At 43.5% G+C, this 23,857-nt stretch overlaps 1 protein-coding gene across 4 annotated transcripts in view; it reads right to left on the bottom strand.

Moving 5' to 3' along the window:
- Positions 1-265: 265 nt before the first annotated feature.
- CABLES1 (Cdk5 and Abl enzyme substrate 1) overlaps positions 266-23,857 on the bottom strand; it is a 106,669-nt gene continuing 83,077 nt past the window's right edge. For 3 of the 4 annotated variants that reach the window (XM_073679159.1, XM_073679158.1, XM_073679157.1), the window contains 6 exons: positions 11,789-11,894; positions 7,819-7,975; positions 6,651-6,754; positions 3,802-3,908; positions 2,548-2,755; positions 266-2,047 (listed from right to left, as the gene is read on the bottom strand). In XM_073679159.1, the coding sequence (XP_073535260.1) occupies positions 1,907-2,047; positions 2,548-2,755; positions 3,802-3,908; positions 6,651-6,754; positions 7,819-7,975; positions 11,789-11,894 (823 nt within the window). In that variant the 3' untranslated portion in view covers positions 266-1,906. The other variant, XM_073679160.1, reaches the window with a different exon arrangement.

The following is a 23,857-nucleotide window of genomic DNA, read 5'->3' as shown; positions in this document are numbered from 1 at the left end:
GCTGACAGCTATCAAAACGTAGCTTCTGGCCTGAGCGTTGTGGTCCCCGGGAATCTGCCTAGGGATTAGAGGAAAGGTCCTTCAGGCCTGAGGTTGAGAGTGTGTGTTTACCACAACCCGAATGGTTTTGTGCCTCTAAGCCTTGAAGGCACTAAACTGTATGGGTTATGTTACACACAATCTCAGCATAATACACAGGTTATATACAAATTCTACATTTTCTTATCCAAGCTTATTCATACCATTAAATTCATGAAACTTCAGATTAATACATTTCTCAATTTATTTAAGAAAGTAAATACTTAAATGTGAATGTAGAGGGAAAAAAAAGAGTGTAAGTCAACTAGACTTAAAATGATATAAATCAGTCAAAGGCACAAATTCATTTCAGCATACTGTATTTAAGGATAAATTCACAACATTTTGTGGTCATTTTTTAACTTAATGAACTGCCATAGAAGAGCAGAATAGTGTTCGCCATTTGATGCCCAATCATAGCCCTTAATCATGACGTGTTCAACAAAGGATTAAACATTTGAAAATAAGATAAAGAAAACGAATTTCCCTAAGGATGAAAGCATTTGGATAAAGTAGTGTATACTTGGCAGTGTGCATTGAAAGTGTGACCAACCTGCTGAGGATGATGCAGCTTTTGCAATTCACGATGTCACCAATTTTCATGGTCCTTATGATTGGGTCATATGACATCATAGTCCAAATACCGAGACGGCTCATAAAGCCGAGTGCAGGTAATAAGATTATGATCTGGTGAACATTTCATGGACTGACAGTGCAGTCATCTACGGATATTACTTCTGTAGTATAAAAGTCAAGTATAATTGAGGCTGCCAAATGAGACAAGTTTAAAAGACATATTGTACAATAGCACTTGCATTCATGTCTTGTCAGATGCTAGATAGCTTTAGGTTACATTGAATTTCATAGAAACACACTTAGGCAATGTTGGAGATGAATGTATTGTAGCACATTATAATGGGCAGCTGCGAAACATTATTCAAACACTGCTTAACATGTAGCACAAGAAAACGTGCTTAAAATGCACTCTAACATAGAGCACAGACTCTCAACAAATTGTGCGACTAGACGCATTTCCTCCATAGTGGAAAAGTGCAATAGGTTAAAATGACGTGGCTTTATACCAAATCTCTGACAGTCCTGTAAATGCTCAGCCTCCGATCGTACACGGATGAATCAGTTTGTAGTGCTGGTCCACAAGTGTCATGCTCAATGCCGCCAGGATGTATAGTAAGAAGATATGGCGCATTGCTTCCCATAGGATCTGCCTAACTAACGCATTCAAAAGTCACTTTTTGGTGATCCTCCAGTGTGTCAGGCAGAATGGACCAGTGTGTTAAAAGAAACACACACAATGTAGTCCATATACAAAAAAAAAAGAAGTTTAAGAAAAGTTGTTGGCACGTTTGTTTTTGACACAGTGAGAGAAGGTCTGACACTTCATTAATGCAGTTTCCTTTGCTTTATGGTGAATTTTAGCTCTGAAGGCGGAGAGATGAGAAAGAAGAATGGTTCATGTTTCCGTCTGCCCCCATCTTATGTCCCCAATAACAGGTATTTGGAATAGTGTCTTTGTATAGAAGCAATACCAAAGTTGCACCAATGAAAGCATTGGTTTTAGAAGTGCAGCCATCACCTACACCTAATGAATGCAGCCATTCCCTGGCTTGATCCTGCGTTCATCCTGTCGCTTTGCCCTCAGTGATGTAACAGGTTACCACTGAGCTACTTTGAGTAGCAGCTTTTCTGATACAATGGCTGTCTAGACTGTGTGTCGACAACAAGGGCACTTAAGTATTTTTGCATGTCCAGTAGCAGCAATGTCTCATTCAATGTCCCAGAGGAAAACATTTTTGAAGTTTATCCTGTGCTAGGAACTTTGGACCAAGCGTCTATAATGGGGCATGACTTCATGTTCTGGGAGGTGAAGAGCAAATTCCAAGGCGACCAGGACCGGAAACTCAAATGCCATTAACTCACGCCTGTTTAGACGAAACTTTTCTTCCAGTTTCTATGAAGAGGATAGCAAAAGAGACACTTGTTAACAGATTGCAAATACCAAAAGAACTGAATATGTCAAAGGACGGCTACGCTAGGAACCAAAGTAGACAGCTCCTTCATTGTAGGGATCAGTGGCGTCTCATTATTCAAACCTATAATAATCAGTAAGCAAGCAGTAGTTCATGTATTCTATCAATATGTCATAACTTATTGGGGCGTTCCTGGAACAGTAAATCATCAGTGTAAAAATGTGTCCAATGTATTATGCCAAGTGCAGGACCTGAAGAAGCGATACATGACACAAAGCTTAAAATAATGGAGAAGACATTGATATGACATCTTGTGTCATGCACCGCCCAATGGGGCCCTGTTGTTTCGATGATGTGTTGTATCAGTTTTGCTTAGTGTCCCTTTAAATACATAATATCAGTTGTTTGCTTAACCTTCCTCCTTCCACTAAATTCCTAAATGGTAGATAAATTAAGGATGATGATTGTATAAAGGACTTACATCAATGAGGTGTTTCACTTCATGCTTTCGGAGGTCACTCCCAATTTTGGCAGCCAACAGGACACAAGCTCCAGCACAAAGCTTTCTGTTCTGTTTGTTCAGCTTCCCCTTCAATGCAAGCTTCTCAAAATATACAAATGCCATGGCCACTGTGGGTTCTTCATAGCCACAATCATCCTGGGCTAACTTCCGAATATCTCGCTTAAGGCTATGTGGACAGCAGTAAAAAGGAAAATCATCACTGTAATAAGTGTGAGGGTCCATGGCTCCTGCTATATTAAAATTAGCATACAATAGATGAAGAAAGGCCTAGCCATGGACACCTAAGCTACTGCAATGCCCTACACATGAAGAAAGAGACATAGCGAATCAGAAGAACTATACTGAAGATATTTGCTAATAATATTGTTATTGTTATTACACCTACTACATATTGGGATAGGATCTTGGAGACGGGAATACCCTTATAAGATCAGGTGGCCAGGATGATTTGTATGGTAACATGGACGTCTGAACGAGGCCTAAGACTGCTTTGTTTCTAACTCTAAAATACCTATATTCGTTGGCTGCATTTGACACTAAGAAAAACTTAAAAGTGTTTGTTTCCTTTCTGCAGAAACAAACAGCGCTATATTCACCTTTCCCAGGACCACCAACGAATCTCGATGCTGCTCCAAGTGTCTGGCTGCAGCGCTGTCGACATGCAGTCAATCAGTGAACAGGGGGTTCCCATATAGATGGAACACCCCGCTCAGAGCCACTGAGCTCACTGATTGGCTGCACTGCTGACGTCATGTTGACAGTCAATGCCAGACACCGGACCATTGGCATGACAGCTGGTGGACCTCTGTAAAAGCGTTTTTTTTTTTTTTAATTATAATAATCTGCAGCCAAATATTAACTTTTAATGAAAGGAAATAAACATTTTAAATAAGCCACGTCACCTTTCCGAAATATGTAGCAGATAAAGGTGTGAAAGGCTGACTGCTCCAGGAACATGCAGATGGCAGACTGCCAGATAAGAAAATGTTTGCTTTGTACTTTTCTCATTATTTGTGAAGTTATTTTTTTTTTACAGAGATAAATCTAAATCTACACTATCTGCTTATAGAGTGTATGTGAAGCTGGTTAAGATTTCAACTAACCATATAAAACTTCTGAATCACATTATATGTTGTCATATACAGGGGGGCTCCGTTATACACAGTTTTATGTTACCCATGGGGTTGGCATTTCTAAGTTATTCGTACATACCTTCTTATTTTACTGAGAGTCAGCTTAATATGAGGAAACTTCTCCTTAAAAGTTTCATTCATATCTTTCTTGAGGTCAGATGGTTTCACGTATTCCAGAACAGTGGTCTGTACATGAAAGCTACAGTCAGTGTATACAGGGGTAGACACAGATGAAGTGAGTCACATTTTTTTGCCGGCAAAGCTCAAATAAATGAATGCATCTTATGCTCAAAGTTCCAAAAGAGAATAATAAAACGTAATCCTCAAGGAAGAGAAAAAGGAGGTTATTTACGGAGATAAATCCTGTCCCTACAGACACGTGTGTTATAGGTCTATTATTTGAAATTGGCTCCATCAGGGACAATTCCATTCATAATATGGCCATTAGCTCCAGGCAAACAATTGAATTTGCCGGGGAGGACACAGCCAGCCAGGAAATACTGCATTATCTATCCATGTAAGACAAGGACAGCTTACGACTGCCAGAATGGAAACAGCTTGTACTGAGCAGCGCTATGTTCTGGCTCATTGGAGGAAAAGGTGAGTTTCAGGAGTGGAGAGCCCCCTCTGTAAGGTCTATGTCCTAAAAGGGGCTATAGACAGGAGTAGTCTCCATGAAACAATCAATGTAAAGGGAATCTTTCACCAGATTTTTGCTATTCCAACTGAGAGCATCATAATATAGAGACATATACCCTGATTCCAGAAATGTGTCACTTACTAGGCTGCTTGCTGTAGTTTTGATAATATCATTGTTTTCTCTGCTGCAGATCTATCAGTTCTATGAATGCTGACTTCTGTATAACCCCGCCCACAACACTGATTGGCAGCTTTCTGTGTACACTGTGCATAGGCAGAAAGCTGCCAATCCATGATAGGGGTGGGGTTATATAGAGCTCGTGAATAGGGAGGACTATATAGCAGCAGGTTTACTAATCCTCTAGTGATAATCTCCTGCTGATAAAACTGTGATTTTATCAAAATCACAGCAATCAGCCCAATAAAAGACACATTGCTAAAATCAGGGTCTCTGCCACTACATTATGCTGCTCTCAGATTAGGTAGTGAAAACCTGGTGACAGATTCCCTTTAAGTATATAAACATATACTTAGGCTGGAGTTCAGAGAGCTCATTTTAACACGTATTAGGAACTTTGAGTATTGCACATATTAAGTCAATTGAGATTTTTGTTGCCAAAAACTAACACCAAAGAAAATATATAAATATAAAATATTTAACACTGATCATATAAAGGAAAGAAACACAAGTAGTAAGTATGCATCTCAGCTACCAACTAAGCTTTAGGGTGAGGCCATGTGTAGCAGCCGGAGGGTTCACCTGAGGGATTCGGTGCAGTTGCACATTTTTCTCAGAGAAAATATTTTGAACATGGCTGCACGTCGCCTGCTGTATGTGGCCTGACCCTTAAAGTGAACTACTATTTTATTAATAATTAGGCAAACAACATTACTGACACTCAACTACGCACTGGTGTCATTATAGAAAATTCCAGGTCAACAGTGATGGTTTCAGAAGGTGACGGGGTTGAACAGGTCCATGCCCATTTTAGGACTCAGGTTTTTGCAATGGTAATGTAATGTTCATTTGTTCCAGGAATTGGGGTGAAATTATCAACGATGACATTCTGCCCTTTCTTAATAACATGTCGAGATTTATAAAGTAGAACCCTTACTGTGATCTAATAATCAACATTAAGGGGGTTGTAATATAATCAAAGCATATTTTAAATCAATAGATTTTGTAATAATAATTTCCACAATAATAGGTTCTACAATTGGATATGTTCAAAAAATACTCCTGTGCTGAGATAACCTAATAATTATGCCCTTACTATATATTGGTATTTGCTGTGTACGACCATGCAGAGCTGATCCAGTTCATGGTCGACACATACCATAGCTCATGGCCAGAGGAGTATGCATAAATCACTTATGATATGTGAGTATATAGACAAAACAGCAGGGGTTCGCCGCTGCTTTTTACTCAGGTAACACATTTATTTGCTTGTTTTATCACAGGAGCTAGTATTTTCATTCTGTCTCCAGCCCTCTGAGCTCATCATAAATCAAGTCAGTGACATATAAACTCAGCGGCTACTGGAGTTTTTATGTCACTGCCTTGATTTATGATGAGCTAACAGGACAGTTGATGTGGCAGAAACACTTGCTCCTGTGATAAAACAGACAGACAGGGAAATGTGTTACCTGAGAAAGTAGCAGCTGGGAGCCCCTGCTGTTTTTTCTGTATACTCACTTATCATAACTGACTTATGCTTCCTCCCCTGGCCAGGATCAGTGGAATATGCAGGCCATGAACTGGAGCAGCTCTGCATGGTCAGATGCAGCAAATAACAGTATATTGCTGGGGCACATTTATAAGATTATCTCAGCACGGGAACATTTTTTGAACACATCCAACTTAAAATGTACTTTGTAGGACAACCCCTTTAAAGTCTGTAGTAAAGTAAGGACTGAAAATGAATAATTCATGATCAGATTCATTTGTGAGTAATCTATGTCTACTGGGTAGATGATTTAGGGAGAGCTTACAAGTTGCTGTTAAATCAGGGCCAAATGGTGCAGTTTTGGCATTGTTATGACCATAATGTGTTAACTAATTATTAAAAGAAGAAGTCCACAATAGACAAAAAAAAGAAAGTGCTCAAAGTTGTTGCAGTACATTCACAATAGATTTATCAAAGTCTTGGGCTAAGAAAAAACATAGCTTTAAACTGCGTATATACATAATGTGATATTGCATCGTAATTATTACAATCTAAGTAACCCCAATGTCACCATCCATGCATGAACTAACATGGTAGATTGAAGTCATGCAGCAAGACTCACCATGTAGGAAGGGAATATTAAGACCCGTTTATGCTTGCCACATGGCCACTGAGGATCATCCAAGAGATTTGGATCGTACTCTGTGAAGTCTCCTATGTCACTACCTGTAAGGATAAACAATAGTAAGATAAGCTACATGAAAAGCGAAGTTAATCAATTATGTAAGATTTGAAATAATAAAGTTTGAGTCTATATTAACTTATGTTGACTATAGTCAGATGTGCACAAACTGTGGTCTATGGGCTGTGTATGGTCCGTAATGCCATTCTGTGCAGTATCCATAGATCAGAACACGTTTCTCTTTTTCAGGACTGTTTATAAACACACAATTGTCAAAAGACCCAATATTCTGAAGCAAAGACGTGATGGAGAACATATGGCTATTGTTCCTGTAGTTCATGAGAGTTGTGTAGTGCTCAGTGTCTCCAATATTGCCTAAAAGTACAATAGAAAAATACATAGGTGTGCATGTGCGGCCACCAGCTCTGGAGTGCAGAACTACCACTCACGGTTTATAGCATAAACAGTCAATATGATCCAAAGACCGGAATCACCCTTTAAGTTTAGCACTCTGACAATGTGGCCCTCGGAAAAGAAAAGTGTGAACACCTCTCTTATGGACCAAGTGTCTAAGTTTCCAGATTTTTGTAGACTAGAAATAAAAAAAAAAAAAAAAAAAACAGGACAGGAGTTAACACGAATGAGACCAGGATCAAAATACACAGGATTTGTTTCTAGTCGGTTACCATGGAGACATATGGGTCTACAGAGGAGCTGTAGATGCAAACAATAGGACATTTTTCAATAAAAGTATTTGAAAAGTTTCTTCATTTTTTTCCAGTTTAGCTGCAATAGAGCAAAAAAAATGGTGCAAGCCTTTTTTGGCCCTGTTATGTACAACTGTATATGCATTTGACATGTTCAAAAGTGACAATGTGAAGGTGCAGTGAGCAGGTAACAATCTTCAAATAAAACTATATGCAAGAAAAAATACATACAATCCTCTCTCCAAAGTATTGATTAATAAACAACTATAAAGTACCTATGGTGCGCCCAGCTGCCGAGTAAATGTAACAAGCACAGAGAAGATGCGGAAACCAATATCCAGACTGTAATTCCATTCCCCTATATAACATTGTAAGGTATGCCACTAATGTGATCACATCACCTGTATCAATGCTCCCCTGGACACTGTTGGCTCTTCCCAGGGTAAGGTTACGATGACTGGCATTCCGAAACTGAGAGAAGGAGCATGTGGAGTCTATTGTGTTTCTCCGGGCTCCAAAGGCATTGGTTGGGTACAAAAACTGTGTATATGATACAGTCTGGGGGGAGAAACAAATGTCAGAAGCCAACATTAAACATTTATAGGCAGAGTTGTCCTCCTTCCTGGCACGGCTATTTATGGTTATGCTAGAAGATAAGCATGGGTCTTATTTTTTTTTAGAAATTTTAAAAGTGCCAATACATAGTGAGACACCGAATTGGGAACAATCCAGCTTTTCTTTTTACTACAAGCTCTCAATATTGAAAACTAGTAAATTTTCATGCTCTTTATGCATTAATTATGACGCCAGCACAACAGAACATTTAAACATGGAAAATGGCTGACTGATGGCAATTTTATTATGTAAAGACCTAAAACTTTAAAGTAAATGGCAAATAAAAAAAAACCTACAGAAATGTGTCTTCATATAGTACTGTGCAAAAGTTTTAGGCTGGTGTAGAAAAAATGCTTTAAAAATAGAATTGTTAATAGTTTATTTTTATCAACACAGTGAATGAACAAAAGAAAAATCTAAATCTAATCAATATTTGATGTGATTGCCATATGTATGTTGTTAATTGATAAAAGTAAACTATTAACACTTCTGTTTTTTTCTAAAGCATTCTTATTTTGCAACATTTTTTCCACCAGCCTAAAACTTTAGCAGAGTTTTGAATATTTTTGAGAAAACTACACACTAAAGTGTTTCTTCTTCAAATTAATCTGTAAATAAATGACCTTTTATGTAGATGATTTTTTCATTCTTTAACTTGTTTGGTAAGGACAATCCAATGTTGGACTCCTGACTGCAACCAATAAGTTCAAACAAAAGAATACAGCAGCACTCTGTAAGCGCCAAGATGTATGCAAACACTGAATATGTGAAGTCTGAACTGCATTACTGCCATATAGAATATACTTAAAAAAATAAAGGTACTTTGCTCATTAACTGGCCAATTCACGAGAGCCCACCAGCCGCGACAAGGTGTACCCCTCTTTGATGGGACCTTAACCTAATTTATACCTCTCCCGGGCTAAAAGCCTACAAATTTAAAGGATACGTAGGATCACAAAAGGAGGCAGTCAAAACCTCCACTAGAATACTACAAAAAACTGAGCAGCACCTCCGAACAGAATAAAGCAAGTGTGAACAGGTGCATAATATACAAACAAAAGAAAGCAGAAGCACACTGTAAGCGCCAAGATGTATGCAAGTATTGAATATATGAAATTACCGCTATATAGAATATACTTCTAAAAATGAAGGTACTTAGTGAATGCATTGTCTAATTCATGAGAGTATTGGTATGCAACCAATATGTAGCCTGGCCAACCATATAACCCCGTTGTGTAGGTTAGGTATTTTTGTGTCAAATTAAAAAGTATAAGACAGGATTTGTGGAGATAATTGCTCTGAGATTTCCAATGACCTTGTACACGCTGTAATAATATCCCATGATTTGAGTTGGACAATAAGAATTTAACTTTTCATTATAAAAGAAATCCAGTGTTTTGTCTTGTTAGAAGCAGAATGAATTTAAACACATTAATGAGATAAGAAGATTATAAAGGAAACTAAGATTCAAAGCCACAAACTACTAGAAAAAAAGAAAGTGGAATATTCCATCAGTTTAGGGATAACTGGTAAAGGAGCAGATAATCTGTTACAGAATAGTGATGGCATCTAAGAGATAACATCTATTCTCAGTGGGCTTTAGATTAGGGTAATCAATATACTGTATGTACATAATGGAGGTCTGCAGTGACTTCTGTAAACGCTGCAGTCATTGTAAGTGAGATCCTTGCACATAATCTTGCATGACCAGAGCGACCCACAGTTCCTTGTCTCATCCCATTACTTGTCCCTTTCGTGACATAGAATATTAATGATTAAACAGTTAGATACCAATTTACCTATGCACTGCTATCATCTAGATCATGTACTAGTTGATATCGTAAATGACCTTGTATGTAGAGAACGTGAACATATGATCACACAAGGAAACTCTGTTCTCAATTATTACTGCACTTATTTCAGGTGAAAAGTTATGTTACCCATATCACCCCTGTAAACAGACAGAGCCACCCTTACAATTCATACATTTAAAAGGGAGGTTTCAGAGATAGGCAGGGAAAAAAATATTCACCTGGTAATCTCCTTGCAAGCATAGTCCCAACGGGTCTTGTTATATTGCCCTGCAGTGATCGAACACATGCACATGACCACTGAAGCGCTTGTGCACACGACCGTAAAAATCGGACGAGTGCTATCCACTGTTATGACAAATAGCACTTGTCCCCATGTTATTCAATGGGGCCGTGTATATGTCTGATTTTTTACTCAGACCGAGGGAAAAATCGCAGCATGCATACGTTGCATCCGATAATCAGATCGCACTCAGCTATTCATGCCTGTGGGTCCGTTGAAAAAAATGAATGAATCAAACTGCACTCGGATGACATCCAAGTGTGGTCCGATTTTCACGAACTGACAGAATGGCGAAGATGGAGAATTTTTCTTTCTTCTCCACATCCCAAAAATTTGGATGACACTCTGATCAGAGTGTGATTAGCATAATCAGACAGAGTTTTTCGGATGAGAGAAAAACTGTTGTTTGACCCAAGCCTAACACTGACATTAGCAGTGGGTGCTGGAGCGGAGGGGAGGTAACAAGTAAGTAATGATTTCTTTTGTATTTCATCACATTTTCTGCCTTCAACTCAATTCACTTTTTAAAGAAGCATTTCCATCCTAGTTTTTATCTTCTAAATATATTGCAGTCATCATATTATATAGTACTGTGTACTTACAATTGCTCATTTCACCCTTCTACCCAGTTAATTCTTCTCTTTTCCATTAGGTCTGTGACACCACGGGATTAAAACCAGACTAGCTAAATCCTTCTAAGCTCCATATAAAAACAGGTAGTCTCTTTTCTCCGCACGAGTCATCATTAGAACTACACTTCTACATAATTGCATTTAAGTGTGACAAACATGCCAAAGAATAATAAATCAGGAAGGGGGCAAACACTTTTTCACACCACTGTATAATTCGCACCATCCACAATACTGGGAACCTGACTACTCATTGTGACACCGTCACCAGGATGGTAGAGTTTATTCTAGTTGTTTATTGAGCTTATAAAGGATGAGAGATTGAGGGACTCTGAATCCACAGTTATGAGTTACATTTCCCCATTTATGTCTGGTGGGAAATCATTATTACCAATGACTTATGCAGGAAAAAAAAGACAAATAAAACTACATATTTAATATCACACCATAGTCATAAGCCATGATGATCAGATTAAGGCTATGTGCCCACGTTGCATTTATGAAGCAGAAAATTTCTGCTGCATAAATGCAAGTCCTCTCCCGGAAAAACGCATGCGGAATTCCGCACGCGTTTATCGCGCATTTTTCGCGCGTTTATCACGCGTTTTCCACATGCGGAATTGCCTTGCGTTTTTTATGCATTGGACAAAGGCAATTCCGCTTGCGGAAACGCAAAATTAAATGACATGCTGCGGATTTTTGAACGCGGCATAAACGCTGCGGAAAAATCCGCAGCATGTGCATAGAACTTGCGGAATCCCATTGGGGAACATGGGGTGCGGATATACATGCGTTTTTCAAGCGTTTACGCTGCGGATATTCCGCAGCATATACGCTTGAAAAATGCTACGTGGGCACACAGCCTAAGTCAAAATTTTGCTACATAATCAAAATTTTAACACAAATTGAGGAAAGGCGAGAAAGAAAATGTAGTGGGTATGATTGAAGACAAGATGGGAAAAATATGCAGACAAGATATTCTCCAAAAAAAACTGACGTGTTTTAGTCTTACAAGCAATGCTTACATTCTCACCTTCCCATCAGCTCCAAGCTCAACTCCTTCAAGGCCAAGAATCATTTCTCTTGTATTCATTCCACCGGAGGAATGTCGCTGCCTCGTACCTTCCAGTTTTATATCCCTGTGAATGGTATGAATGGAGTGAGAGCAGGTATCTTGACTTTAACTATCATCAAAATCCAACACTAGTAAATCAAAACTTAGCAAGGGATATTAAGCTCAGCTAATCGATTAATAAGTAGTTATATTATCAGACATATGTATATATATATACACACACATACATATTCACACACACATACATACACACTGGTTGTACAGTGGTACAGCCATTTCTAAAAAATGGCCAGGAGCCGTTTTTGTAACATGAAATCACCTGGCTGAGACATCATTGATCGGGAATTGCAAAAGGAGATGCCAGCAGTGGATCTTGATGATTTGTGTGCCCAAGTGCATTCAAGGTAACAGAACATTCCTCAGACAACCATTAACTCCTTCCTGAGTAGTTTGTCAAGTTTTTTTGTGCTTTCATCTCTTTCTAAGCTATAAACGTTTTATTTTTCCGTTGACATAGACATATGAGGGATTTTTTTTTCTAGACCACTGGGTGTCTTAACTACCAGTGTCAATCCAGGTGATCAACAGTCCTATCCCATAGAGATCACCTCTAGCAGCGCTGGGAGAAGCCAGCCGGGGTTGGCACTAGGCTGGTGTCGCCTCTGGCTATGGTCACCAGCCCTGTCTTTAAAGTATATGTTCTGAGAATTGCAGCTAGTTATGATTCTTGCTGCCCATGGTTTCAGCAGAATGAATCAGGTGACAGGTTCCCTTTAACGTACAAATGAACTGATGCATTGAAAAAGAAAAGTAAATCGTGGAATAGATTGTGCAACTGGCCACCTGCATAGTGGCAACAGAAAGGACTTTGTGAACACGGACATGATGAACTACTGTAGTTACAGGCATAAAACCATTCTGTTGTGTAGTTACACTGATACACACACCTGCAAAGTAGTTCTGTTTCAAAATACAATCTCAAGAAGTGAAATGGCAATTGATATTCTATTAGGCACCTGGTCAGGAATGCACAACTACCATGGTTAGGCCAGATAGAGCAGTTGTGACGGAGGCAAAAGCCTTGTGCGGTAGACTGCATGAAGTTTGTTCATGAACAAACAAGCTTTGATGTACATGAGCGTGGGTCCATGGAGTGTAGCAGGGTCATTACCACTATTGTTCCATGCTGATTAAATCAGCCTACTAAATTTGGCCAATGCAGACAACAAACGCACTTGACTGTGCCACCTGGCCTCAATCTTAGGCTCTGTACAATTCTTCAATTAATCATGATGGAAGAAGATGAATAAACATACAACTGGGTATTACCATTCTGCTCATCTAGTAGCTGGGGCCCTATATAGTATAATACTGTCCAATCAGTGTAGGGCCACAATCTGCTGCAGTCTCATCATGGGCTGTCAAGAAGTATTTAACAGAGGTCTTAAAGGAGATGTGTCAGCAGGATTTTGCTATGTAATCTGAGGTAGCAGCTGAAATACTGAATTCTACAATGTGTCACTTTTTTAGGTGTGTGCTGTGGTTTACTTACAATGAAGGTTTTATCACTAGGAGATAATCACTGCTCCCAGTAAACCAAGTGACACATCGCTGTAATCAGGCTCACTTGCCCTATATTACGCTACTCTCAGATTAAATAGCAAAAATCTGCTGACATATTCTCTTTAAGGGCCCTTTAGATAATGATTGTTAACAATCATGGCCCATGGCCAAATAATAATTCACCTATTTGTCGTTTGCATCTTCAGAACATCCCTTATAGTAAGCAGCATTGGCCGGTCATTTGCAATGGAGACTGTATCAAGGGAGAGCAAGGAACCGTAATGATTATTGAAATATAAATGCAAGTAAATGAGTTTGGACCAACTTCCCTTTCTGTATTTGGAGCTCTTCATTTTAACCGTGCACCTGCCGGCTGCAGCCGGAGTTACAGAAGTATAATAGTGGTGAATTTCATAATGGAATTACATTTAAAACACCTTCCCGTTACAAGTGATTCATAGGAAAAGCCGCTATTCATAAACTATATTCCTCTGATATCACACATAGGAACACAGTAAAGTATGAATGAGACAGATCATGTGATAACTGCGTTCCGGGCGCATGAATGTATGTCAATTCACAAGAATTAATCTTGCTGGAAGGGAGTAACTGTGTTTCCAGCACGGCCTTTGAAGGAAGACAGCAATGTTTGAATAATTGTGACCCTGAAGAAATTGCATTAGATCCCATTACTTTCCAGTTCAGGAATGTGCGTCTGCAGAATTCTACATGATTGCATTGTCAGTAATACACAAGAAAAATATTATTTTTCACATTTTCAGATGGCTAGGAAAGTGTAAAACACACACAGCAGGATGGCGAGGCGCTCGCTGGTACAGCTACAACATCAAGCAATTATTTATGAATTATTTAGGCTGTAGATTAAATATTTAGCAAACTGAACAAAACAGATAATTTAGCCATCCTTGCTAAAAGAGACAGACACCGGCGTCACTGCAAAGGAGCAGAGTGGTAAAAACCTTCAGAAAAAGTTTTTTGGTTTTAAGATCAAAGGAGTATTCAGAATCAGTGTTAACCATGTCATCAACCTCAGAATGGCATTCACTCCCATGATCAGTGTCACAGAACAGTTCTTTACATTTACTCTGTTCCTTAGGCCTCATTCAGATGTTATAACTTGTATGTGAAAAACTATTTTTCACAGGCAGAACTCACATCCACTATAGTGTATGGGGCTGTTCACATGTCAGTGGCTTTTTGCAGACCAAGTGGCCCATGTCAAAACAAGGAAACATGTCTGATTTTGATCTGAGTCATAGATCAAACTCGCTAATGTCTGTGAAAAGACTCAGACGGCTCTCGGACTCCATTATTGTGCCGTCCGTTTTTTAACTGAAGTGTGAAAAACCTCCATCAGGTTTATTTTTTCATATGAGAAAGACTGATAAAACTCTGATGGTAAAAACTGATTGAAACACTGACCAAAGGCTGATGAAATTCTGCCCTGAAAGTCTAGGAGCACCCATTAACATCTGCTCAGAGATCTTCAAAAATGCTGGGGTCACAGTGCTCTAGTGAAGCCGGGGCTACACAGCTACTGTGCCAGGGACAGTAGTCACACCACTGAAATTCGCTCAGTGCTGCGGCTACATTGCGGTGCTTTTGAAGTGAATGGGTGACCACTGAGGCACCCTCCTTATCGCCAGAAGCAAGTCACAAAAAATCCAACAGTGTCTAATTTTTGTGACTTGCTTGTCGTGGTAGTGTAGGTGTTACAATGCGACCCAACTCACTTGTATAGCGATATGATGAAGCAGCGGCACCAAGCAAACTTTGGTTGTGTGATGGCAGCCACCGCCAATGTATCCATGTAGCCTTAGCCTAATTCTTATAGGTAACATCTAAGCACAGGGGAACACCATATCACAATTGTGACAAGTGGATATGATTAGGACAACTTTTCAGCCTTTTCACACATAGCAATCAGAGATATTGAAAATGGGAAGAAACTAGTGTTGAGCGAGTATGTTCTGTACGAGTATGCTCGGGCTGAGCTCCGAGTATTTATAGCTGCTCGGTGATATGGCTGAATCACTCCCGTGTGCATGATTTGCAACTGTTTGACAGCTTTATTACATGTGAGGAATGTGTAAGAAATAGACATTCCTCCCATGTATTGAAACTGTCAAACAGTTACAAATCATGCACACGGGAGCGATTCAACCATATCACCGAGCAGCTGTAAATACTCGGAGCTCGGCCCAAGCATACTCGGCAAAAGGGTTAATAGAACATACTCGCTCAACACTAGAAGAAACCACACCAGAAAAGCATAAGTTTTATAACATGTGTAATAAATCAGTAGGGTCCCTCTTCTCAGAGTGGAGGTAACCACGTAGGGTCACTTTCTGTGGAAATGAATGAGAGATCTTGAAAAATCAAAAGAGCAATAGGGCATTAATTTTTGGGGTCCAGGCAACCAGACATAGTAGTGGGAATATCCCTTTAAAAGGAAACATGTACTCAGCACGGGATTCCTTTAGCTCAATCCTTCCCAAAGTTCAGTCCCCCACTAGTCATGGTTTCAGGATCTCCTTGGTATTGCACAGGTGATGGAATTATTATTAAGGCATCAGAAATGGCCACAAGTTCTCTCACATAAGCAATGCTAAGGAAATCCTGAAAACATGATGTGTTGGGGGCTGTGAGGACGGGGTTTGGGAAACACTGCTTTAGATTATTGATACATTATCCTCATGATCCAAAATGAACCCACAAAGTGGCCGTAAAGAACTCATTAGATGTGTACAAGAAGTAAGCTCCATGCCCCGATTTCCTAAGCAAAAATGTAACTTCTCTCACTCTAAGGGCAGGTGCAGATGTCCGTATTATCGGTCCGAGTGCGTCCGACAAAACATTGGATTGCACCCGGACCAATGTTATGCTATGGGGCCGTACACGTGTTCGATTTTTATCTCGGACAGAGTCTGTCTGAGGAAAAAAATCGCTGCATGCCGGAGTTTGATCCAGTATTAGTATTGCAAGTCAATGAGTTCGTGGGAAACATCAGACTGCACTCCGATAACATTAAAGTGCAGTCTGATTTCCGCGCTCTGATACAAAGGGAGAAGATGGAGACATTTTGTTCTCCATCTTCTCCTCACACTGTGCCCCGGTTCTCTCATCAAAGACAATGGGATCACACTGTGCTGAGACTCTAATCAGTTTGATCAGTGTGTCATTTGTATAATTGGCCCTGTTCTCTCAGATGAGAGGATCTACGGTCGTCTCCACTTGCCCTATACATTGCTGTTGGCTGAATTCTGGTTGCTTTTCACCCAGCCCATACACATGCACACTCACCTGACAATGCCTGTGCTCTGGATGGGGAGAGGGAAGTAAGCTGCTGTCAGACACTTCTGTTGGCAGCTTATTCCTCTGTGAGGAAAAGGATCGGTCATATTGAAATTCAACAGCCCGATCCTACGCTTCCACAATTTCTGCTGTTTGGAGGTTGGTACAACCCCATAGACATTAAGTGTTCTGGCAGTCTTGCCATAATCGGCAGATTCAGACTGTCACTTTGGATCAAAATTTAGTAGGCATAAGGCCCCTGAGAGGGGTTTTCAAATTTTTTAAAATAAGGGCATGTCGCATGTAAATGCCATCACTTTATGAGAAGTGGAAGTCACAGGGGCAGAATGCATGTAGGCGATGTGCTGCTGTTTTCTGCACAGCGAGTGGCCAAGGTACAACTGTGCAGGGAAAAAATGGGGAAGCAGAGGAAGCCTAGGTGCACTATGTGGCTGCGGCCTTGTTCTCAGGCCCCACAGCTCTAACGCTCAGCAATCAGAGTAGTCACATATCCTAAATAATTAGAAGACCTCATTCAACAAGTAATAAATTCACACACTTTACATTCTGGAAATCAGGGAGATTTTCTTGCAGGGACCTGAACATCATCTTGTTGCCGTGGTAACCTTACATTGTGAATGTTTTCTGCACTCTGACAACCCGTGAGTCACAGCCAGATTGTTTATCAAGAAAACTTGACAAGATATTGAGTCAGAATTTTTATTCCCCGACAACCCACGTTAAGATATTAACAGTTATACAATCACAGGAGATAAAATTGGATTTACAGAGAATATTTTCATCTGCTTTCAATACCGGCAATAAGGATCTACCTATAACTTTTCCATAAATTGCAAATTGGTGGGGTCCGACTCCAGAGATCACCACTGATGGCTCAAGAAACTGCTCTGAAGCGCCCAACTCTGCCGGCAGAAGCACCAGCATCAGAGCACAGAGCAGTGTACAGCCCATAGCATCAGAGCACACAGCAGTGTACGGCCCATAGCATCAGAGCACACAGCAGTGTACGGCCCATAGCATCAGAGCACACAGCAGTGTACGGCCCATAGCATCAGAGCACACAGCAGTGTACGGCCCATAGCATCAGAGCACACAGCAGTGTACGGCCCATAGCATCAGAGCACAGAGCAGTGTACGGCCCATAGCATCAGAGCACACAGCAGTGTACGGCCCATAGCATCAGAGCACACAGCAGTGTACGGCCCATAGCATCAGAGCACAGAGCAGTGTACGGCCCATAGCATCAGAGCACAGAGCAGTGTACGGCTCATAGCATCAGAGCACACAGCAGTGTACGGCCCATAGCATCAGAGCACAGAGCAGTGTACGGCCCATAGCATCAGAGCACAGAGCAGTGTACAGCCCATAGCATCAGAGCACAGAGCAGTGTACGGCCCATAGCATCAGAGCACAGAGCAGTGTACGGCCCATAGCATCAGAGCACACAGCAGTGTACGGCCCATAGCATCAGAGCACAGAGCAGTGTACGGCCCATAGCATCAGAGCACAGAGCAGTGTACGGCTCATAGCATCAGAGCACAGAGCAGTGTACAGCCCATAGCATCAGAGCACAGAGCAGTGTACAGCCCATAGCATCAGAGCACAGAGCAGTGTACGGCCCATAGCATCAGAGCACAGAGCAGTGTACGGCCCATAGCATCAGAGCACAGAGCAGTGTACGGCCCATAGCATCAGAGCACACAGCAGTGTACGGCCCATAGCATCAGAGCACAGAGCAGTGTACAGCTCATAGCATCAGAGCACAGAGCAGTGTACGGCCCATAGCATCAGAGCACAGAGCAGTGTACAGCCCATAGCATCAGAGCACACAGCAGTGTACGGCCCATAGCATCAGAGCACAGAGCAGTGTACGGCCCATAGCATCAGAGCACAGAGCAGTGTACGGCCCATAGCATCAGAGCACACAGCAGTGTACGGCCCATAGCATCAGAGCACACAGCAGTGTACGGCCCATAGCATCAGAGCACACAGCAGTGTACGGCCCATAGCATCAGAGCACACAGCAGTGTACGGCCCATAGCATCAGAGCACACAGCAGTGTACGGCCCATAGCATCAGAGCACAGAGCAGTGTACGGCCCATAGCATCAGAGCACACAGCAGTGTACGGCTCATAGCATCAGAGCACACAGCAGTGTACGGCCCATAGCATCAGAGCACAGAGCAGTGTACGGCTCATAGCATCAGAGCACAGAGCAGTGTACGGCTCATAGCATCAGAGCACAGAGCAGTGTACGGCCCATAGCATCAGAGCACAGAGCAGTGTACGGCTCATAGCATCAGAGCACAGAGCAGTGTACGGCCCATAGCATCAGAGCACAGAGCAGTGTACGGCTCATAGCATCAGAGCACAGAGCAGTGTACGGCCCATAGCATCAGAGCACAGAGCAGTGTACGGCTCATAGCATCAGAGCACAGAGCAGTGTACGGCTCATAGCATCAGAGCACAGAGCAGTGTACGGCCCATAGCATCAGAGCACAGAGCAGTGTACGGCTCATAGCATCAGAGCACAGAGCAGTGTACGGCCCATAGCATCAGAGCACATAGCAGTGTACGGCTCATAGCATCAGAGCACAGAGCAGTGTACGGCTCATAGCATCAGAGCACAGAGCAGTGTACGGCTCATAGCATCAGAGCACAGAGCAGTGTACAGCCCATAGCATCAGAGCACACCGCAGTGTACGGCTCATAGCATCAGAGCACAGAGCAGTGTACGGCCCATAGCATCAGAGCACAGAGCAGTGTACGGCCCATAGCATCAGAGCACAGAGCAGTGTACGGCCCATAGCATCAGAGCACACCGCAGTATACGGCTCATAGCATCAGAGCACAGATCAGTGTACGGCCCATAGCATCAGAGCACAGAGCAGTGTACGGCTCATAGCATCAGAGCACAGAGCAGTGTACGGCTCATAGCATCAGAGCACAGAGCAGTGTACGGCCCATAGCATCAGAGCACAGAGCAGTGTACGGCCCATAGCATCAGAGCACACAGCAGTGTACGGCCCATAGCATCAGAGCACACAGCAGTGTACGGCCCATAGCATCAGAGCACACAGCAGTGTACGGCTCATAGCATCAGAGCACACAGCAGTGTACGGCCCATAGCATCAGAGCACACAGCAGTGTACGGCCCATAGCATCAGAGCACACAGCAGTGTACGGCTCATAGCATCAGAGCACAGAGCAGTGTACGGCTCATCATAGCATCAGAGCACACAGCAGTGTACGGCCCATAGCATCAGAGCACACAGCAGTGTACGGCCCATAGCATCAGAGCACACAGTAGTGTACGGCCCATAGCATCAGAGCACACAGCAGTGTACGGCCCATAGCATCAGAGCACAAAGCAGTGTACGGCTCATAGCATCAGAGCACAGAGCAGTGTACGGCTCATAGCATCAGAGCACACAGCAGTGTACGGCCCATAGCATCAGAGCACACAGCAGTGTACGGCTCATAGCATCAGAGCACAGAGCAGTGTACGGCCCATAGCATCAGAGCACACCGCAGTGTACGGCTCATAGCATCAGAGCACAGAGCAGTGTACGGCCCATAGCATCAGAGCACACAGCAGTGTACGGCTCATAGCATCAGAGCACAGAGCAGTGTACGGCTCATAGCATCAGAGCACAGAGCAGTGTACGGCTCATAGCATCAGAGCACAGAGCAGTGTACGGCTCATAGCATCAGAGCACAGAGCAGTGTACGGCTCATAGCATCAGAGCACAGAGCAGTGTACGGCTCATAGCATCAGAGCACAGAGCAGTGTACGGCTCATAGCATCAGAGCACAGAGCAGTGTACGGCACAGAGCAGTGTACAGCTCATAGCATCAGAGCACAGAGCAGTGTACGGCTCATAGCATCAGAGCACAGAGCAGTGTACGGCTCATAGCATCAGAGCACAGAGCAGTGTACAGCCCATAGCATCAGAGCACACCGCAGTGTACGGCTCATAGCATCAGAGCACAGAGCAGTGTACGGCCCATAGCATCAGAGCACAGAGCAGTGTACGGCCCATAGCATCAGAGCACAGAGCAGTGTACGGCCCATAGCATCAGAGCACACCGCAGTATACGGCTCATAGCATCAGAGCACAGATCAGTGTACGGCCCATAGCATCAGAGCACAGAGCAGTGTACGGCTCATAGCATCAGAGCACAGAGCAGTGTACGGCTCATAGCATCAGAGCACAGAGCAGTGTACGGCCCATAGCATCAGAGCACAGAGCAGTGTACGGCCCATAGCATCAGAGCACACAGCAGTGTACGGCCCATAGCATCAGAGCACACAGCAGTGTACGGCCCATAGCATCAGAGCACACAGCAGTGTACGGCTCATAGCATCAGAGCACACAGCAGTGTACGGCCCATAGCATCAGAGCACACAGCAGTGTACGGCCCATAGCATCAGAGCACACAGCAGTGTACGGCTCATAGCATCAGAGCACAGAGCAGTGTACGGCTCATCATAGCATCAGAGCACACAGCAGTGTACGGCCCATAGCATCAGAGCACACAGCAGTGTACGGCCCATAGCATCAGAGCACACAGTAGTGTACGGCCCATAGCATCAGAGCACACAGCAGTGTACGGCCCATAGCATCAGAGCACAAAGCAGTGTACGGCTCATAGCATCAGAGCACAGAGCAGTGTACGGCTCATAGCATCAGAGCACACAGCAGTGTACGGCCCATAGCATCAGAGCACACAGCAGTGTACGGCTCATAGCATCAGAGCACAGAGCAGTGTACGGCCCATAGCATCAGAGCACACCGCAGTGTACGGCTCATAGCATCAGAGCACAGAGCAGTGTACGGCCCATAGCATCAGAGCACACAGCAGTGTACGGCTCATAGCATCAGAGCACAGAGCAGTGTACGGCTCATAGCATCAGAGCACAGAGCAGTGTACGGCTCATAGCATCAGAGCACAGAGCAGTGTACGGCTCATAGCATCAGAGCACAGAGCAGTGTACGGCTCATAGCATCAGAGCACAGAGCAGTGTACGGCTCATAGCATCAGAGCACAGAGCAGTGTACGGCTCATAGCATCAGAGCACAGAGCAGTGTACGGCACAGAGCAGTGTACAGCTCATAGCATCAGAGCACAGAGCAGTGTACGGCTCATAGCATCAGAGCACATAGCAGTGTACGGCTCATAGCATCAGAGCACATAGCAGTGTACGGCTCATAGCATCAGAGCACATAGCAGTGTACGGCTCATAGCATCAGAGCACAGAGCAGTGTACGGCTCATAGCATCAGAGCACAGAGCAGTGTACGGCTCATAGCATCAGAGCCCAGAGCAGTGTATGGCACAGAGCAGTGTACGGCTCATAGCATCAGAGCCCAGAGCAGTGTATGGCACAGAGCAGTGTACGGCTCATAGCATCAGAGCACAGAGCAGTGTACGGCTCATAGCATCAGAGCACAGAGCAGTGTACGGCTCATAGCATCAGAGCCCAGAGCAGTGTATGGCACAGAGCAGTGTACGGCTCATAGCATCAGAGCACAGAGCAGTGTACGGCTCATAGCATCAGAGCCCAGAGCAGTGTATGGCACAGAGCAGTGTACGGCTCATAGCATCATAGCACAGAGCAGTGTATGGCACAGAGCAGTGTACAGCTCATAGCATCAGAGCACACAGCAGTGTACGGCTCATAGCATCAGAGCACACAGCACTGTACGGCTCATAGCATCAGAGCACACAGCAGTGTACGGCTCATAGCATCAGAGCACACAGCAGTGTACGGCTCATAGCATCAGAGCACAGAGCAGTGTACATCTCATAGCATCAGAGCACAGAGCAGTGTACGGCTCATAGCATCAGAGCACAGAGCAGTGTACGGCTCATAGCATCAGAGCCCAGAGCAGTGTATGGCACAGAGCAGTGTACAGCTCATAGCATCATAGCACAGAGCAGTGTACGGCTCATAGCATCAGAGCCCAGAGCAGTGTATGGCACAGAGCAGTGTACGGCTCATAGCATCAGAGCACAGAGCAGTGTACGGCTCATAGCATCAGAGCCCAGAGCAGTGTATGGCACAGAGCAGTGTACGGCTCATAGCATCAGAGCACAGAGCAGTGTACGGCTCATAGCATCAGAGCCCAGAGCAGTGTACGGCACAGAGCAGTGTACGGCTCATAGCATCATAGCACAGAGCAGTGTACGGCTCATAGCATCAGAGCACTTAGCAGTGTACAGCTCATAGCATCAGAGCACATAGCAGTGTACGGCTCATAGCATCAGAGCACAGAGCAGTGTACGGCTCATAGCATCAGAGCCCAGAGCAGTGTACGGCTCATAGCATCAGAGCCCAGAGCAGTGTACGGCTCATAGCATCAGAGCCCAGAGCAGTGTACGGCTCATAGCATCAGAGCCCAGAGCAGTGTACGGCTCATAGCATCAGAGCCCAGAGCAGTGTACGGCTCATAGCATCAGAGCCCAGAGCAGTGTACGGCTCATAGCATCAGAGCACAGAGCAGTGTACGGCTCATAGCATCAGAGCACAGAGCAGTGTACGGCTCATAGCATCAGAGCACAGAGCAGTGTACGGCTCATAGCATCAGAGCACAGAGCAGTGTACGGCTCATAGCATCAGAGCACAGAGTAGTGTACGGCTCATAGTATCAGAGCACAGAGCAGTGTACAGCTCATAGCATCATAGCACAGAGCAGTGTATGGCACAGAGCAGTGTACAGCTCATAGCATCAGAGCACACAGCAGTGTACGGCTCATAGCATCAGAGCACAGAGCAGTGTACGGCCCATAGCATCAGAGCACAGAGCAGTGTACGGCTCATAGCATCAGAGCACACAGCAGTGTACGGCCCATAGCATCAGAGCACAGAGCAGTGTACGGCTCATAGCATCAGAGCACAGAGCAGTATACGGCTCATAGTATCAGAGCACAGAGCAGTGTACAGCTCATAGCATCAGAGCACAGAGCAGTATACAGCTCATAGCATCATAGCACAGAGCAGTGTATGGCACAGAGCAGTGTACAGCTCATAGCATCAGAGCACACAGCAGTGTACGGCTCATAGCATCAGAGCACAGAGCAGTGTACGGCTCATAGCATCAGAGCACAGAGCAGTGTACGGCTC

Source organism: Phyllobates terribilis, unplaced genomic scaffold (assembly GCF_046119375.1).
Source record: "Phyllobates terribilis strain yellow unplaced genomic scaffold, ASM4611937v1 Scaffold_4__5_contigs__length_816908805, whole genome shotgun sequence".
Lineage (NCBI taxonomy): Eukaryota > Metazoa > Chordata > Amphibia > Anura > Dendrobatidae > Phyllobates > Phyllobates terribilis.
Note: the sequence above shows the minus strand (reverse complement) of the source record. Positions and strands in the feature narration are given on the sequence as shown.